Source organism: Rhincodon typus, chromosome 33 (assembly GCF_021869965.1).
Source record: "Rhincodon typus isolate 14 chromosome 33, sRhiTyp1.1, whole genome shotgun sequence".
NCBI classification, from domain to species: domain Eukaryota; kingdom Metazoa; phylum Chordata; class Chondrichthyes; order Orectolobiformes; family Rhincodontidae; genus Rhincodon; species Rhincodon typus.
In genome coordinates, this window is record NC_063364.1 from 24,937,639 (window position 1) to 24,957,294 (window position 19,656).

The window sequence follows — 19,656 nt, forward strand, 5'->3', positions numbered from 1 at the left end:
GAAGGGTCTAGGTCCGAAACGTCAGCCTTCCTGCTCCTCTGATGCTGCTTGGCCTGCTGTGTTCATCCAGCTCTACACCTTGTTATCTCAGATTCTCCAGCATCTGCAGTTCCTACTATCTCTGAGCCTATCAATCCTGCTGTGCCATTTGATATGATCATGGCTAATCTGAATTTGGCCTTAACACTCAGTTTTCTGTCAGCCCCCAATAGCCCTTGACTCCCTTGTCAGTTATAAAGGTGCTCGAGGAGAACTCTATACAGACAGGTGAAATTTGTCATCAGAAGCTGTGCAAAACGGACTAATAACAAATCACCAGCCTGTTTCACACTGTTGAAAATCAGATGTGGAGTAAAATGGGCAGGCGAGTAAAAACACCTTGGGAAAGACCAAGATTGGATCTGATCATTATCAGGACTGACCAGAATGAGTCTAATAGCACTGGGCCTAACTATAATCAGTGACTGAGCTGTGTTTGACTCCCAGCTTTGACTGTACCAGGGGCTGACTGTACTCCGTCTGATTACAGCTACTCTGACCGTACCAGTGGCTGATTTATCGCTGGTGCCGTTGAGGCATTTGTTGGGGAAGGGACCGCTGTCCACCTCCTCTAGGCTCTGCCTTTGCAAAGAACGTCTGTAAAGAAGTAGAACATTTTGGCCAAGGCTCATCCCAACTAACTAAGTGACTCAGGCCTCGGTACTCTATGGGCTATATCTGGAGATGAACTCTGAGAGAAGCATCAGTTGCTGCTGGAGGACAATTGTTTCATTGATAGTCGTTCTTTGGTCTGCCCAAAATCTATTGGTCTTCCAGTGCAAAGAGTTGTTCACAATCCTGTGGTAGACTGGCACATTCCAACGTCCAGGACTGCGTGCTGAGGAATGCACTAAAGCTCAGGGCAGCTGCTGTAATGCCACAGTAGGGAGCGGACACTACCTCATGTCTGTTTGTCACACTACACTGAGAGGCTAGAAACTGCTTCAAACTTTTTGGGCAGTATCTTTTTTCAAGGGTCACTCGACCCAAAACGTCAACTCTGATTTCTCTCCACAGATGTTACCAGACCTGCTGAGCTTTTCTAGCTTTTTTGCATTAAACATGTGTAATTTAAATTATATTGAGACAACTTTTTGAGTGCCACATGCTTTATTGGAAAGAATTATAATTGTATTGAACTTTCAGTAACATCCAATTTGAAGTTTTGTGGGTGTAATTTTAAATATTTTTAAGAATAAACTATAACTTTGCATAATAAGCACTGTATCAGTGTTAACAGTACCAGTGCCCAACTGTGCTAAGTCTGACCATCTGTCTCTCACTGGTCTTTCTTTACAAAGTTGTTTGGTTTCTTAATTTGAAAATGTAAAACTGTAGAATAGTAGTGGTGCTTTGCAGTGTTTTTATAGTTTTGCAAAATATTTGAAATGCATTTAGATCTGATATGAAGGAAGGTAGTGCATGTGGTTGGTGGGGGCACAGTTATTCGAAGATAAGTGGTATGAGACTAATTTTAGTTTCAAAAATATATTTTATTTCACAGTTGTTTTAGAATAAAGAAACCCATTGGTTGTGCATGAAATTCAAAGTTATTTACTGGCACACTGAGCCCCGCCATCAATGGATATGACTCCGTACTGATAGGCCCAGTTTAGCCAGACCCAGTCCTCGCACGGTCCTTTTATTGCATACTCATTTTGTAAGATCAGAGATGGTGCCTTTACTCCAGTATGATCGTACTGAATGCAGTCAATACAAACATCAATGGTACTGAACTTTTCTGGTCCAGTCAAAAATTTAGGTGGACTCGCTCTTCTGTCAATATCTATAATAGTTGGACTGGTGAAAGATGAGAATTTTCTTGAAATAGATATGTAACTTCACATCTCTGTGGCCAATGGCTAGAACAGACATTCTGAAAATTTTAAAACAATCATAATAAAGGTCAAAATAGCAGAACTCTGGAAGCAAAAAACAAAATGCTGGACACACACATTAGCTCCATCAACTTGAGAATAAAGACAATTCACCATTTCGGGTGGGGATCAGAACTGGGTGCATTTCTGAACAAAGGCCACAATCCAAGGCATAAACCTGCCTTTAGTTGTTCCAGTGCTGATGGACCTCCAGTATTCTATGTTGTTTTCGTTGTCCTTTTTCAGATCTATTTATTGCCTTTGGGCTGGTAATTCTGTTTCTTTTTCCTATGCTTTTCTGTGTGCCGCCTGAGGTGCTGCTTCTGCTAAACAGTAGATAGACGTTTACTAAGCACAGAATTTTGGATTGAAGAAGATTAACGTGCTGTCTATATACAGCAGCTTTAAGAGGTTTAAAACAACCAACAATGACATTAGAACACCTGGTCTATGGAGAGAAGATTAATATCTTAGCAAGGTGCTGTTTGTGCATTATGCTCTGCATTCTGCTTCCTTTCATCTCACGGTTGCTATCACTCAGCAATATTTTTGGTGTATCAATTCAATGCCTCCCCATTCAATCTTCTTCAAATATCATTTCACTTCATTTGTGAATAAGCGTCTCTCCCTGTAAAATTGGTAAGTGTACGTCCAAATAGATCATTTCATTTTCCGTTTATTTTATGGAGAGGGAAACTGGTAAAGGTCCAAAACCCGTTTCACACTGTTAATCCCCAGGGAATTAGCGATGAGGCATGGAGGCAAAACCCTAGCAATCAGCAAAGCAAAAGGCTGAGTTGAGGAGAGATTTCTTTCCTCATGGATTGTATTGGGAATTCCTTATCCCAGAAGATAATGAAGGCTTTATCATTGATTATACTGACATGGACAGATTGTTTTTTGGTCTGTCAGGGAATTGTGGGATATGAGAAAGGGGCAGGAAAGTGGAGTTGAGGCAGAAGGTCAGCCATGATTATGTTGAATGGAGGAATGGGCTTGAAGGACAGTATGATCTACCCCATTCCAATTTCTTACCTCCTTATGTTCTTAACTAGAACATAGGATCCTATCTACCAGAACCTGTATCTCATACCATACTATTTGAAGAATGTGAAACTTGCCACCACAAACAGTCATTGAGGTGAACAGCGCGAATGTATCAAGGGGAAGCTGGAGGAAGGAGCAGAATGTTATTCTGACTGGATTAAATTACACAGGGTGGGAAGAGGTGCATGTGTTGCTCAAAGGCTAGCACAGTTTAATTGGGCTGAGTGGTCAAAATTTGTAATGTAGGAATCATGGCAGCTAATGTGTGCACAGCAAGCTCCTACAAACAGCAATGCAATAACAGTTAATAGTGTCTCCAGACTTGACTATTTAAATGCAGTTCTGACCAGCCTTCCACATTCTATCTTTTGAAAACTCGATACCATCCAAAGCTCTAACTCACATCAAATACTGTTCAATCACCACCTTGAACCTGCTAATCTGTATTGGCTCCCAATTAAAATATACTGCAATTTAAAAATTCTCCTTCTTAGTTTCTAAAATCTTCCCCGGACTTGCCCGTCCCTAATTCTGTAATCTCCTGCAGCTCTACAAACCTCCAAGGTATCTCCACTCCTCTCATTCCTCCAGAAAACAGATGGTGTCAAGCAAAACTTGTGCCAATTCTCTTCACTGTCCACCTCAGCCTCTTCATGGAACAGGATTGAGTTTCAACTCAACAGGCAGCTTTTCAACCTTAACAGACTGAGTGCCAAGACTAAGGTAAGCCTTCAGTGCATCCACAACTTACAATACACTGACCATGAAGCATATGAGGCCAACACTGTGTAAACACTACTCAGATCCACTCTCATACTCTCCAACTCTACACACAAAAGGGGTTGGTCTCTCACTCAACATCAGTAAGAGCAAAATCAACTGTGAGATCTTCCCCTGGGCACGCACCAACATCTTCAATGATCAGTATTAATAGGGAGACTGTAGAAGTCATTGAATGCTGCCCGTATCTAGGCAGCCACCCTTCTTAAAAGATCACATCCAAATGGAAATTTAGCATTGAACTGGATGGTCCAGTGCCGCTGGTTCTTCAACAACAGAGATCTGCAACATGCCCGGAGTCTCATTTTCTCCGCATGCCGCCTGCAAGGAGGATACTTTGGGGGAAGAGTTGTTGTCGGCCTCCTTATGGACTTTACCTTTGCAAAGAAGCTGGAGAGAGAGATGCATCAGTTTTCATCGAAGCTCATTCCAAGTAGGTCTGTGCTGCAGGATTCTGTGCTCAATGGTTACTTCAAAGGACAGCCACCAAGATAAGTATCGACTGTGCCTGCACGACCATCAAGTTAGTGAAAGATTCTCTCTGAACTGCCAAAAAACGTGATGGGTCTTCCAGTGCAAGGAGTTTGTCCTTGACCGAGTGTTGCGTCTTGGCACATTCCAAAGTCCAGGACTATGTGCTGAGGGAGGCAGGAAAGCTTGGGGCAGCCGCTGCAGAGGTGCAATGGAGACCAGTCACTAACAAAGGTCTAAAGAACTGTGGATGCTGTCAATCAGGAACAAAAACAGAAGCTGCTGGAAAAGCTCAGCAGGCCTGGCAGCATCTGTGAAAGAAAAAAATCAGAGTTAACATTTCGAGTCTGCTGACCCTTCCTCAGAACTGGGCCTTTCAGTCACCTCGCACAGAGTCAACAAGGTGCAGGGCTGGATGAACACAGCAGGCCAAGCAGCATCGTAGGAGCAGAGAGGCTGACGTTTCGGGCCTAGACCCTTCATCAGAAAAGGGGGAGGGGAAGGGGGTTCTGAAATAAATAGGGAGAGAGTGGGACGCGGATAGAAGATGGATAGAGGAGAGGATAGGTGGAGAGGAAACAAACAGGTCGAAGAGGCGGGGATGGGGCCAGTAAAGGTGAGTGTAGGTGGGGAGTTAGGGAGGGGATTGGTCAGTCCAGGGAGGACGGACAGGTCAAGGGGGTGGGATGAGGTTAGTCGGTAGGAGATGGAGGTGCGGCTTGAGATGGGAGGGTCCCCAACACCTCATCTTTACCATGGACGTCCAGTCCCTCTACACCTGCATTCCCCATGCAGCATCTGCAGTTCCTACTATCTCTGATTCAATTTTAACCCCACTGCGAAGCCTCTTCTAAGGATGCCTAGCCTGAAGAAGTTACCCTCCTCCCTCCGGACAAACCTCAAGGGATCTCTCTCCCACTGCAACTCTCTCGTAATCTCTTTGGCCCTGAAACTGCTCGACCACGTCCTGAAGCAAACCAGGTACTACAGCCACATCACCTTCCTTAGCACCTGCCTCACCTTTACTGGCTCCATCCCCGCCTCTTCGACCTGTTTGTTTCCTCTCCACCTATCCTCTCCTCTATCCATCTTCTATCCGCGTCCCACTCTCTCCCTATTTATTTCAGAACCCCCTTCCCCTCCCCCTTTTCTGATGAAGGGTCTAGGCCCGAAACGTCAGCCTCTCTGCTCCTATGATGCTGCTTGGCCTGCTGTGTTCATCCAGCCCTGCACCTTGTTGTCTCGGATTCTCCAGCATCTGCAGTTCCTACTGTCTCTGATTCAACCTCACGCAGAGTGGTTGGAAGCTGTAAAACCCCTCAGGCTATGGCCTTACAAAGAATCAAAAGCATTGCAAATGTGTTGAGGCACCTCAGTGAAAGATGTAGTACAGAGAACCTCAACTATTGCATTTCCTGTAATTTCAGTTTGGAATAGTTTGCCCTTGGGCTGCATACTTAATGTAGAATGTAATTTGTGACTGTCATAATCATAGTGAGTGGATCATGTTTTCTTGGAACATATTATTTTTGTGTAAATCCTGTAATATTTGGATCAAAATGTTTTTTGTTTACAAGTGTTATGAATAAAGTATATTTTTGGGAAAAATCTCATCTCCATAAAATGATAAAGGCTCGAGTCTATAGCGATGCTGTGGTCACCATCCTTAATTACAGTGAGACTTGGGTCACTTAACAAAGACATTTCTGGTCACTGAAGAATTTCTGCCACTAGTGTCTCCACAGCGCTCTCAAACTCAAGTGGGAAAACAGGTAATCACCGAAATCAATTCCTCCCACAATACAACCACGTTCGTGTAAAGTAAGTTCTGTTAGTCTGGACATTGCATTCAGCTGCCAACTAATTTTAATCAGCTTCTGAAGCAGATACTTTATATTACAATTTACAAACATTTGAAGGTCCTTCTGAAGGCTCAGTGAGAAGGGGAAGAATTCTAACTAGCACTTTCGAGGAACATGCCACTAATTATACCATATGGTGGCACCTCACGTCAAGCCATAACACAGCCTGGAACTGACCGCATAGAATCTGCTGCAGAGAAGTGATGAAAGCAGGAGAGGGGGCAAACCATGACTTGGGAGCAACCCCCACCACCCTTTCTCTGGCCTACTGTTGTCCTCTCTGCTCCAGGGTTGGCCTTCTGAGTCACCTGGGGACATAACAGTCACAAAGCCTGGGAGACATTATCCTTGTTTCAAGAGACTGGTAATGACACAATCATGATTGGTTTTGGTCACAGGGTGATGATGAGCCAAGGAGAACTTCACAGAGATAGTAGGAACTGCAGATGCTGGAGAATCCGAGACAACAAGGTGCAGGGCTGGATGAACACAGCAGGCCAAGCAGCATCATAGGAGCAGAAAGGATCTGCATTTATGTAGTGTCTTTTGGAACACTGTGATAGTGCTTTACAGTCAATGAAGTACATGTGAAGTATAGTCCCTCCTGTAACATCAGAAATGGAGAGATAAGAAAGACTGAAGGCAAGAAAAGGGCTAACTGATGCAAAATGTAAAAAAATGTGCATTTGACAGGATACTTTACCGCACTAATAAATACTAGAGGTTACTGCCTCCGGGAATCACACTTAGAGGCCATTCCAAGACTAAAGCATCATTAACAAAATCACTTATACTAAATGTGGTGGCCTCCATTCAGCTGAATCCCTTTGTGACCCTCTCAGTTCTGATATTTCTTCCATGGGAAGATTCTTTTGAGGATGGATTGGTCTTTGTTCTTTTCAAATGGCACTGTAGAAAACTTGGTTCTGCTTTTGAGTACATAAATTACACCAGTGACCCACCCATTCCCTCCTTGTCCTGGAAGAGGAACCTAATCTCTGTAACCAGAGATTATCTGCATGGAGTTAATTGATGCCTCCGGGACACGTATAATTTCCTTTTAAATTGGAAATAAGAGATGAATGAGTTATTTATAGTCTGAGCTACCTGAAATGTTCAATTTACATGACACATTGTGGCCTGACTGAGAGATGGCCTCCTTCCCTGCATCTGGTGGCAAAACATAAATAGCACTTAACATTTGTTTTCTCTGCAGGCATTCTGAAATCTTGGCCCATCTGCAAGGATGGTAGCATTTTCTCAATTGTCAACATCAGTGGAAGATCCACGACCAGAAATGTGATATGGCTGACTGAGCAGCTGGAGGGCTCTGTTTCTGTGGTCTCTTCCTACTTATTAGGCATATGACTGCATTGATCTTATTGTCTGGACAGACATGGAGAGATGGATGGGCACTAAGTGATTCGTTTCCATAGCACAAAGTGGAGACATTATTTTCCAGAACTGCCATTTGAAAAGATCACATGGTAGCTTACATGAACTAGAATTTTCACATCAATTCTGTGGGTGCTGGTCTTTGAATTCATGCTGTTGTATACAGGGACAAACTTAACTACAGAGATGGTGTGAACAGGGTTTCAGTATCCTGTGGCATTAATGGGAATCTGATAAATTGTTTGTGGGTATTGAAGAAAGGAAGACTTGTCATTAAGTAGTAATTTGCCAAAGTGATTTTAAACCAACAAAGTGCTATTGAAGTGTGTTCACTATTGCAATGTAGGGACCGCAGCAGCCAATTTACACACAGCAAGCTCCCACACACAGCAATGTGATTATGACAAGATTATTTTTAGCGATATTGATTGAAGTAAAAATTAAAAGGAAAGACATCTTGGATAACTCTACTGGACTTATTCAAAGTAGTATCATAAGATCACCCACATTCACAAAAGCAGGCAGATGGGATCTCGGTTTAATGTCTCATCCAGGAGAGGACACCTCTTTCAGCACTCATTAGTGGGACTAGATTGGAAGATTGGATAATAGCATGCAGTTTTTCCACTGTTAAAAATTGCACATTGTATTAAAAATGTGATCTATTCTAGCTTACAAAAACAATACTTATGTTTCAATGAGTTCACAGTCTGTCTCATCCTTTACAAAGTGGAGTGCACCAAACATTATTTTGCCAGTGATCTGCTATGCGGTTGAGTTTTCATCTTCAATGTTATTGCTCTCTATGAGTCTCAGGAACAGAGCTGGTGAGGAAGTGAATCAGTTGGAGGTTAGATCATTGTAGCCAGATCACTTATAATTCAATAAAGCAAAGCACTTTCTGTATTTACTCATTTAATTCAAATTGGCTGGTCTCTGAAGACTCCAGTCTTGAATTATTAAACTGGAAGCTGTGGATTTGTTGTATGTTGTGGAGTGGCAGAAGATTTTTCCCTCTTTTTTTAATTTACTTTCAACCAATCTCACCTCCAACTGTTACATGTCAACCCCTCTGAGAAGTGCATGAAGATTGTTGAGTCACTCATTTCAATAAAGCAGCTGAATATGATGAATAGAACCTAGTAACATGTGATCTTACATTCCAGAAACATATACCCTCATGAGTAAGGTCTTTGTAATTGGACTCTCGTCAGCTGGATATCATTTAAACCTATGCAAGTTGAGGGCATCATGTCCTTATCCGTGAGCTGGGGAGCACACATTCAAATCCCATCTGCTCAAGAGATGTGGCATAACATCCCTGGACAGGCTGATTAAAAATACCTGAAAATTGCTGGCTATGGAATACTTTGGGAGGGAAGCAACTGGAAAAGAGATTTCCGCTTATTACAAGGTACAACCTGGGAATGGAACCAATACAGTCTTGTTTTAACAGGCCTGTGTAAAAGAGAGAATTCTTGTACTGTATGTGATGATTAAAATATTCCCCAGCAGCTCAGACATTTGAACATTCAGTAACTTAGCAAGGAATTTAAAATTAATGAAATGATGGTAATGAAATCAATGAAACATAGAAAATAGGGGCAGGAGTAGGCCAATCAGCCCCTTGAGCCTGTTCTGAAATTCAATATGATCATGGCTAATCATGCAACTCAGCACCCTGTTCCTGCTTTCTCCCATATCTTTTGATGCCTTTAATCCTAAGAACCATATCTAAACACTTCTTGAATCAAATTGGGTGTAACAGGCTCCTGCAAGATCCTAGAGTTTTGTGAGTCTATTGACCTCTGATGGTATTACAATAAGTATAAAACATGTTTTTTTTAGAAAGCTTGAGAAGTTGAGAGATTAAGATCTTTGCTGAAGATTGCATTAAAAGAGAAGTACTACTGAAGAGTAGCACCCACCTCTGCTAATAGTCCCAGGCGGACGTGAGGCAACTCTGTTAGTGCTTGGCTTTTGTTCACACCTCACCTGGCTGTAGGATACTGCTGAGATGGGATACAATAATGGAGCAGGAAAGTTAACGTTTCGGGTCGGGACCCTCTGAAGAAGGGTCCCGACCTGAAATTTCAGCTTTCCTGCTCCTCTGATGCTGCCTGGCCTGCTGTGCTCCTCCAGCTCCACACTGTGTTATTTCTGACTCCAGCATCGGCAATACTTACTATCTCTAGGATACAATAATGTTCCTTTTCTGGTTCTTAATGACCAGATAAACTCATCAACAAAATGCAGTTAAGAAGTAGGGTTACCAACTTTCCATAAAAATGCCCCTCTAAAACAGAACTGAAAGCAATGCAATGAAGGGTTACAAAGTTAATCCTGTGGTATGAGGAAAGACAAGGAAAAATTTGAATCTTCAGATTGCAAACCAGCAATGAGAAAACGCCTTTATTCAAGATTTAAAATGTTAAATGGAATAGAAAATTTAATCCTGAGAACTATTCCAGAGTAAATTTTTGCAGGACAAATGGGACGTTTGTACGACATGGTAAAAAGAATGTTTTCCCACAAAGAGTGACTAACATCTGGAATGGTTTCTATTAGAGGAGACAAAAAGTCAGGAAGCGTTTATATTTTTCAATGAGGCATTGTAACAGCATGGGTTGGCTAGGATGAAATGCGCTCCTTATCTGTTTGCCCTATGTGAGGTGGATAGTGCCCCTGCCTCTGACCCAGACATTCTGAGTTTGAATCCCATTCGAAGGGTGACGGCCTTGAAATGTTCATGTCAATGACCAGATGGGTTGATGATTGACTTGTGAATCCTTCCAGTGTGGCAAGAACAGGGGAGTCTTGCGGTCAGTCATACCTGATGTGGCTATATCTTCAGCTTAGCAACCTGTTCCTGGAAATACAAGTTATGCAGGTATATGTTCTGTCTGTCTTATGTACTACTAGGTATGGGAAAAGAAAAGAGAGTTTATGAAAGAGTTTTATTCTCAATTCAAAACATTAGATTGGCCTGCACTTTATTTTGTGTGGGAGAACAGCAGGTATTTCATTTGGAATTGGGTCACTGAAATGTGATTTGAACAAGTTTATTATGTGTGGAGCCACAGGGCAAAGATAGCACATCACTCAATGGTGCGGCAATCAGGAGATGACCCATTGACCATGACAACAGATCGGGTTATGAGCTTTGACAGTACCTAATATGATTCTAAAGTGTGAGATTGCATATTAGTAACCCACGAGATTGAAAGTAGAAAATATTTCTGCCATCTCCATTTGGCCCTTCTTCATTTTCTTGCCTGGCCCTTTCAGTTTCTGAGTGGTACTTGGGTCTGTTGAATTCATGCTGTGAAGCTTTTGTACTGTGGTTAAATAGTTTTGCATGTAAATACACAAAATTCTGATGTAAGTCAATTTATAACATGCCATCTTAATTGGCCATACATTCATGCAACCTTGTTCTTACAATGAAAGTTATAAGCCTGTAGGAGGTTTTGTAATATTAATGATTGGGAAGTGAGCATCAGTAGCAAGGCCAATATTTATTATGCATTCCTCATTGTTTTTGGTAAAAGTGGATGTTTTTTAGTCAATTCACAGGGCAGTTAAATGTCAGTCATTTTTGTGTGGGATTGGAATCAAAATTAGACAAGGTTGAGTAAAGATGACATGTTTCCTATCCTGAAGACATTAGTGAAGCCAATGGGTTTTTATTACAATTCACTTGGTCACTTTTACTGGTGCCATCTTTTTATTTCCAGATTACATAAACTGAATTTAAGGTTTTGAACCTACAGTTGCTGAATTACTAGGCTGGAAACACAACCTAACATCATCATAAGAAATCAGAACTAGATTAGACCATTTGGCCCTTCAAACTTGCTTCACCAACAAGGTCATAGTTGATCTTCTACCTTAACTTCACCATCTCTCAAAGTCCCTTATGTAACATCCTTTCATCCACATGGAGATAGAAAGCAGCCTGTGGACTTCAGCGAGGTCAAATGAGATCATGTGCTGCACTTCTTCTGATGTCAGAACAAGCTGATTCTGGCAAAGTAAAGTCTGCCATAAAGTGACAACCACAAAGTTGTTCTTTGCTGGTGGTGAGCTTGATCTCTGCTGACAGTTTGTTGGAGGGTTGACATCTGCTGTCGAGTTTCTAAAACCACATGATGCAGTGGTGGTAAATTCCTGCCCACAGCTCTTGTTGCTATTTGTATTTATCCAACATTTTGTGATTGATGTTAAAGATTTCCATGTGTCTTCTCGTAACATCCTTGAATTGAAGCTTTAGGCACTGCTGATCTCTAGCCTTGGTGTACCTCCCTATATCCTTGGGGATACAGCCATCTTCCATCCTGTGTACATTCCCAAGCCATCTTTCTATTCCATATCCCATATCCCAAAAGTCTATCAACCTCTATCTTCAATACATTCAAAGAATATCTACAGCTCCCTGGGGTAGAGAATTCCAAAGATTCAGCACACTTTGAGTGAAGAAATCTCCCCTTGTCTAAGTTCTAAATGGCTGTCCCTCCTCCATATCCTTAACCAAAACAACAAATGAAAGCAAAATACTGCAGATACTGGAAATCTGAAAGAAACACAGAGAATGCTGGAGAAACTCAGCATGTCTGGCAATGGCTGTGATTAGAGGTGTTCTGAAGAAGAGTCAAACTGGACTTGAAACATTAACTCTGTGTCTGTCTTCTCAGATGCTGCCAGATGTGCTGAGTTTCTCCAGCAATCTCTTTGTTTGCAGTTAAACAATAATATCTTTCAGCCACAGGGTATCTTTCATACAGAAGTAATCCCGGTGTCTATACAGAGGGAAAACCAAAAAGGGCAGGCTGGGAAAGTATGACCAAAAGCTTTGTTGAAAAGATAGGTTCAAAAGAGGCTTAAACATTTGGACAGAGATTCAGGGAAGGAATTTCACATAGTCGGATTGTATGTTTAAAGGCTTCATCAACAGTGGTGGGGCAAAAACAGTGAACTGAAAGTAGGCCACTTGCCCCATCGAGTCCACACTGACCCTCTGAAGAGCATCCTACCCAGACCCATCCCCCAACCCTATCCCTGTAACTCTGCATTTCCCATGGCTAACCCACCCAGCCTGCACTTCCCTGGACATTATGGGCAATTTAGCATGGCCAATCCACCCTAACCCGCACATCTTTGAATTATGGGAGGAAACCAGGATACCTAGAGAAAACTCACACAGACACGGGGAGAATGTGCAGTCTCTACACAGACAGTTGCCTGAAGCTGGAATCAAACCTGGATCCCCGGTGCTGTGAGGCAGCAGTGCTAACCACTGAGCCACTGTGCAATGTTTTTCAATATGATAAATAATATTAACAAATACTCAAATTGATTTTTTTTCCAGATGTCAATGATTGTTCTTCCCAGCCATGTATGAATGGAGGACAGTGTGTGGATCTGGATGCAGATTTCTCATGTGATTGCCCCTCTCCATATGTGGGGAAAAGCTGCCAACACAGTGAGTGTTTGTGCTATTCATCAGCTCATAGCCTGAATGTTGGGTTGGCCATCAGATGGCACTGTGGTGTGGGCACTTGCCTGTTTCACCTCGAGGTTAAAATCCACAGAGGGTTGGCAGCCTCCCTTGCCTACCAGGTACAGGGAGTGGGACTGGATTTACAAAAGCTGTCTGAGATCATTTGGGATAACAAGGTGTAGAGCTGGATGAGCAGGCCAAGCAGCATCATAGGAGCAGGAAGGCTGACGTTTCGAGCCTAGACCCTTCATCAGAAACGATCTTACTCGGGGAGACCTGTGTGAGAAATAGAATGAGTGCTCTCCTCAATCGTTAAGCAGTTCAGAAAGAGGGTACAGTGTGATCTTTTCTTGTACTGTACTGTATTAAGATGATGGTTTGCGAACTTGGTGATGACACCTTATATTCAGGTAAATGTCACCAAATCAAGTACAGATGAAGGAAACCATTCAGCTCATCTACTCACCCTTATATTGATATCAATGATTCTCCCTGTTTCCAGCAGGAGGTACATTTTTGGGATAGAATACAGGCATTTACACTGTAGATGATTTGCACTGTTCTTGACCTGGAAATAATTCACGATGGCCCTTTGTGCCCAGCCGTAAGTGTTTAATTCACCAGGCGTGACCTCTCTCATGTTCTGTACCAAGATGATCCTGCGCCTGTGCCTGGCCTAATGCAGTGCCTCCTGCTGAAATGTTTGCATGAGTCAGGTGCTTGTTGAGGACAGGATTGAGTCCAGCTATGATGCCATCCATTGCCAACCAGCCCGCTGCCAGTTAGTAGCTCGTCTCTCAATGTGACAAATTCGCTGAGCTATTGGAGAGTGGTGACGCTTGTGGAATTGTACCCCAGTTTCAGGAGAGGAGGGGGTAATATTTTGGATGAGTGACATGCAGCTAGGGAAGGAAACAGGATCTTGGAAGAGCACATTAAGTCTCTATTAACAATCCTTTTTTGTGGTTATTCACTCAACTATGCTTTATAGGCACTATAGTTTCTGCCGTATTTTCAACATTCCTCCAGGAGAGTAGGAAATGATGTTCAATGAATCAGGCCCATTCTCCTAATTTAATGTGGAATTACCTGCTACAAACCACATCCAACACACAAGTAAACAGCTGCTGCCCTCTCATCTGCAAATTTCCCTTTTGAATGAAATTTGATCAGGAAGGAATCTGTCCTGGTGGAGTGGTGGGGGGTTGGGGATGAGAGGAGAGGATTTACTGAGACAATGGGTTGTTACCTTCGCAAGCAATTGGAATGTAGAGCAGCCAGCCTGAGGGAGGAAAAAAATCCCCTGCATTAAATTGTTCACCTGCTCTTTCTTACCTACTCTGTGTTAGCATTGGCTTTGTTTTATCCTCGCTGTTTGGCAATTCAGTTAGCTATTGTCTCTTTTCACACAAAAAAAAGAGTTGATATTGGGTGACTCCCTTGCCCAATGTTATAGAAACAGCCCAACAGGTTATGAACATCCCAGCAAGGAATCAAACAAAAAACTGCAGATGCTGGAAATCTGAAAGAAAAACAGAAATTGCTGGAGAAACTCAGCATCTGTGGGAAGAAAACAGAATTCTGATGAAGAGTCACCAGACTCGAAACTTTAACTCTGCTTCCTTCCCACAGATAATGCCAGATTTGCTGAGTTTCTTGAGCAATTTCTCTTTTTATCCTAGGTAGGAAGTTGCATTCAAGTCCAGATTCATTGCTTTGTCTCCGAATCCAACTTCATGTGCCCCCTGACCTCAGAATGCCTTCCCTGACCTATCGACTTCCCTTTCACCTACCAATTTCATGCTTTCCAAATCTAGACTTGGCAACATGCAATCGCTACTGCTTCCTCCAATCAACTCTTCAAACTTTCTGGAATGCTGCCTCTCTGCTGTTGGCCTGCAATCTGGGATTTGTCAACAATCTTAAGGAATCTCACTCCCAGCTATTCACCGGTTGCCCCTTAACCTCTTTGTTTCAGCTTGCGCAAGTCCTTTGGGGATGGAGGGAGGAGCAATAGATGACCACCAGATCTCTGCCTCCTCACTGCACCTAGGATTTCTCGGTCTGAAACGTTGGCGCCCAGAGCTGGCACGGCTCAACAACAAGGGAATTGTGAATGCTTGGAGCATGGCAACCTTTGACCTTAATCCCTGGTTTCAGGTACCGAGTCTAAGTGAATCTTTCCAAGTCTGTGATAGGTTTGGATACAATGGATAGAGCAAAGCTGTTCCCTTCAACTGATGGTATTACACTGGGTATGTCGGGAGATGGGGGTTGGGGGGCGGAAATGGGTTGAACAGTTCAGGCAAGGTGATTAGGAGGAAATGAGAAAAACATTTTTTAGGTGCTGAGTGGTGATGACATGGACCCTGTTGTCTATGAGACTGGTGGATACTGACATTATTAATGATTTCTAAAGGAAATTGGATCAGCAGCTCAGGAAAATAAACTTGCAGGGCTACGAGGAGAGAACAGAGAAGTAGCACTGATGGGATTTTTCTATGGAGAGGTGTCATGGAGCAGATGGGCCTCCTTCTGTGCCAAAATGATTCTGGGAGTGGGGGTGAGGAGGGGGGGCAACTTTTACAGTCCCCAGGTAGGCCTTTTCCCTCTCCACTCCCCAGCCACACCCCCATAATCGGCTGGGTGAGGCATCGACCAGCCTGCTGACCCTCAGGCCTATTGAGGCTCATAGCTGACCAGTTAAAGTGAACAATCTCAGCTTCTCCAATCTACACAACCAAAGTCCCTTATCCCTAGAACAATTCTCGTCATTCTTTTTCTGCACAATATTATGCCATCAAATCCTCCTCACCAGAATTGGACACTGTATGCAAGTTGAGCCTGAGCCAGTGCTTAATAAAAGTTCGTCATACTTCATCGTTTTGTCTACATCATGTTTGTTTAAATAACGTAGGATCCCATGTACCATTTTAGACATTTTCTCAACCTTAAGAATTGAACCCTTCAGCTTATATTGCTTCTCCTAGTTAAAGACTTCTTTCTGCCTCAGCTTCCACAATAAGGTAGACAGTGGAAGATCCTGACAAATGGCCAGCCTGATTTTCATTATCTCTAGTGAAAAGGCAGAAAGAAAGGGGGTAAGTTCTTTTGGGCAGGGTGTCCTGTGTGCCTCTGGAGCATTCCCAACACAAGATGTTATGCTCGGCTTTCTAACTACACACTCCTCTCCACCTTGGCCTCCGAAACCTAAACGATCATCCTCTTCAGCGGGGCCCCTGACCCCTCTCCACCCAAAAAAGCCTCGAGTTACCTTTTGTCTGTCATCTTCTTGGGACTGCCTGTAATCTCAGCAATGACCACAAGGAGTACTGGCGCTGCAAGGGCCAATCAGCTGCTGACCAATCAGATCATAGAATCCCAACGGTGTGGAAGTAGGCCATTCAGCCCATCAAGTCCACACTTAGTCACTGAAGAGCATCCCACCCAGACCCACCACACTACTCTATAACCCTGCATTTCCCGTAGCTAATCCATCTAACCTGCACTGTGGGAAGAAACCAGAACATCTGGAAGAAACCCACACAGACACAGGGAGAACATGCAATCTCCACACAGACAGTTGCCTGAGGATGGAATTGAACCGAGGTCTCTAGCACTGTGAGGCAGCAGTGCTAACCACTGAGCCACCATGCCACCCAGATTGGCTAGTAACTCCCAAGAATAGGTCCTGCAGTCTGTGTGGGATCAATGACCCATGCTGACCTTGTCACAGCTGCCCCCAGCATATTGTCACACCAGGACGGCCTTTCTTAAAGTCCTGTAAAATTCAGAGATTACAGGAAACCTTCCAATTGAACAAGGCATTTGATGCTTACTATGTCCTGCCAATTACAGACCAATGGCCAACAATGCCAGTGAAGGTACCATCTGCCAGAAGAGTAAAAGTCAAAGGAAGTCACCATCAAAATATACAGCTGCTCTGATGAAACCCCTCTGGAGTATTACATCCTATTTAGAGCATAGAAGCAAGCTAAGTAACCCAATGGACCCTTAGTGTTTATGCTTCAGATGAGCTTCCTCTCATCCAAACAGGACATCATTGAGCCTCACAGGCCTTTCATGTGTCCCTGTCACATCTCCACACACTGGGCATTAAGCACTCCTGACATTACTGCCATGTACCTCCCATAAAACGGAGTGGCTCACGAAAACTCAACAGTCTGTTGGCTTGATAAAACACGAGATAGCCTGTTCACTGGCTTCTCTGTGGAGGTGGGGAGGCCTGCAATTTCAGGACCTGGTTACGTTCCGTGTTATCCGAGACTGGTGGGAATGACGTCAGATTACCCACGTGATATTTTACATATACGTGGAGTTGGGCCTGCCCAAATGATCACCATAAAATTTAGCCCCATGACTCCGGCATTGAAGGGGACGGATTTGGAGAGTTTGGGTGTTGTGTCACACGGAAGGGAAAATCCAAGTCTGGGGTTCCCCTACGAGCTGTGGTGTTCTGTTGCCACAGTGTGGACATTTTCTTGATCACCTGATCCCCACCAGGGGGTATCCCTGATTAATAGGCTTGGCTTTTCATCAGAAGGAGAGCATTCTGGAGCAGACAACTGGCCCAGGTTAAAAGTCCACAGCTGGAGGGGGACAATGGGGGGCCTTCGATCCTTAAAGCTGGGATGTGGATCTGAACCTCACTCGCAGGGTCTGAGAGGGAGGCCTCTGATATGAGGGAAGAGGGTGAGAATCAGGGGCTGGGATGAGGGAGAGGGAATGTATTCCTGCTCATCCTGATCCATGAGCAGTGCTGTAAAGGCCCTTAACACCTCTCCAAAGTTGACCTTGGCTCACCTCTGCTGCTGCTTCCCAATGCATGAGTTGAAGCAGAGATTGTCAACCATATTAAAATGTTTAAATAGACAACCTGCCTCAGGGGAGTGGATTGGCTGCGCATCCCTTTGACCTGCTTCTGTTAAACGTGGAAGTAGTAATGGTGGTATCACAGTTGAGATTTTTAAAGTTGAAACCTCTCATCTGATTCCACATTGGCATGACAATGCCTCAAACGGATGACATTTCTGTAAGAAGGTGGGTTGTCACTTTAAGTACGGTAATGAACCTCATTACTGCCATTTCCCCTCATCGCCTAATCTTTCCTACCAGGTTATCCAGTTCCTCCACTGCCAACCCCAGGCTTCACTTGAGGAGGAGCATCTATCATTTTTGCTTTTTCAGAGCTGGATGGAGTGTTTTTTTGCACCTGCAACTTCTGAATTCAAGGGCCCAATTTCAGTACCATTACTTGCTTTGAAGGACAATGCTTTTCTTTTGTTCTCATGAAAAGATAACTTTTTATTTTGGTTTTTCAGGTGAATTTGCTGAGAAGAATGCAAATTACTGGGGTTATCACACAGGGTGCATTGGCAATGGGGTCTCCAGAATACATCAAAATGTTTAAAATTGCTTACGGCTTCGATGGAGTAAACTTTGTCACTGTCAAAGACAACGAAAACAATAAAGACAAGGTAAAGTGGAAATGATAGCGATCTTTGTGAATGAAACTTTCTCAAAAGGCCCTAATTAACTGGGCCTTGGGTATGGGTTAAAAATTATATTTGTCACTGCATTTCAGAAAGTTTCAGGTGAAGCCTTGTTATTCACTCTCATTTGTACAGAATCCTAATAAGTAGTCAAACACCAAGTGATAAAGATAGATGTTTGTTTGTTGGCCAAGTTGGTAATAACGCTGACCTGTGTGGACTTTCACCTGTGACATTAAACAAAGGCCTTGTGTGCCTTTTTAGGTGGATACATAAGATCCCCTGATAGCAGTCATGGGCAAAGTTTATCCTAGAGCCAACATTCCAAAATGATTTTCTAGTCACTAACATTTCTGGTTTTGGGAGGGTCCTGGCTCATATTAGCTGCTGCATTTCCCACAGTGATTAGATTTGAAAAATAACTTCATTGGACATAGAGGATGTCCTGAGGTTATGAAAGTCGCTAAACTAATGTAAACCTTTTACTTACTTTGCCGAGCTATTCAAGTGAGAATGTTCCCAAGCCTAATTGCTTGGTTCTTCACATTTACCCGATCTCAGTGGTCTAATACTGGGCTGGGTTGGATGTAAAATTCACTTAATGTTGGGCTAGAATGGTGAAACCCCCAGTTTCATTTGGGTGTTGCTTAAAGACAGGGCTCAAGCGTAGCTGTGATTGTTGTCTATGTTCATAACGTCTGTGAGGACTCATTGTCTAAGTTGATAATAAAGGACATTAAAGACAAAAAGATGATAAAGAGCAGCAATCAGTTTTGGAACTCCTTAGTGAAGTATCAGAGGAGAGAAAATATTTGAGGGAGAAATAATGCCAGGAGTGTCGTTGCTGGTATACAGATGTAACAACATTTTCCCAATTGTCTAGATGTTGTATATTTACAATTTGCTGATTTACCATTATGATATACAATGCCTTTTCTTGTTCTCGCAGTTATTTACTGGAAACCGAAATAACAACGAACAGAACACGAATCTGATTGATCCACCCATTATTGCCCAATACATCCGCCTTATTCCTTTGGTGTGTCAGAGAGCCTGCACCCTGCGCATGGAGCTGATTGGCTGTGAACTGAACGGTAAATTTTAGATCAGGAGTAGTTCAGGTGAAATGAAAATCAATAGCTCTGGAGCTTGGCCCCAGGGATGGGAGCAGA

The 19,656-nt window shown here is 43.2% G+C and overlaps 1 protein-coding gene across 2 annotated transcripts in view; it reads left to right on the plus strand.

Moving 5' to 3' along the window:
- LOC109920189 (EGF-like repeat and discoidin I-like domain-containing protein 3) overlaps positions 1-19,656 on the plus strand; it is a 77,091-nt gene that overhangs the window by 46,282 nt on the left and 11,153 nt on the right. For both annotated transcript variants that reach the window (XM_048616111.1, XM_048616112.1), the window contains exons 4-7: positions 12,840-12,953; positions 14,950-15,131; positions 18,314-18,469; positions 19,434-19,578. In XM_048616111.1, the coding sequence (XP_048472068.1) occupies positions 12,840-12,953; positions 14,950-15,131; positions 18,314-18,469; positions 19,434-19,578 (597 nt within the window). The remainder of the gene's footprint in view (positions 1-12,839; positions 12,954-14,949; positions 15,132-18,313; positions 18,470-19,433; positions 19,579-19,656) is intronic.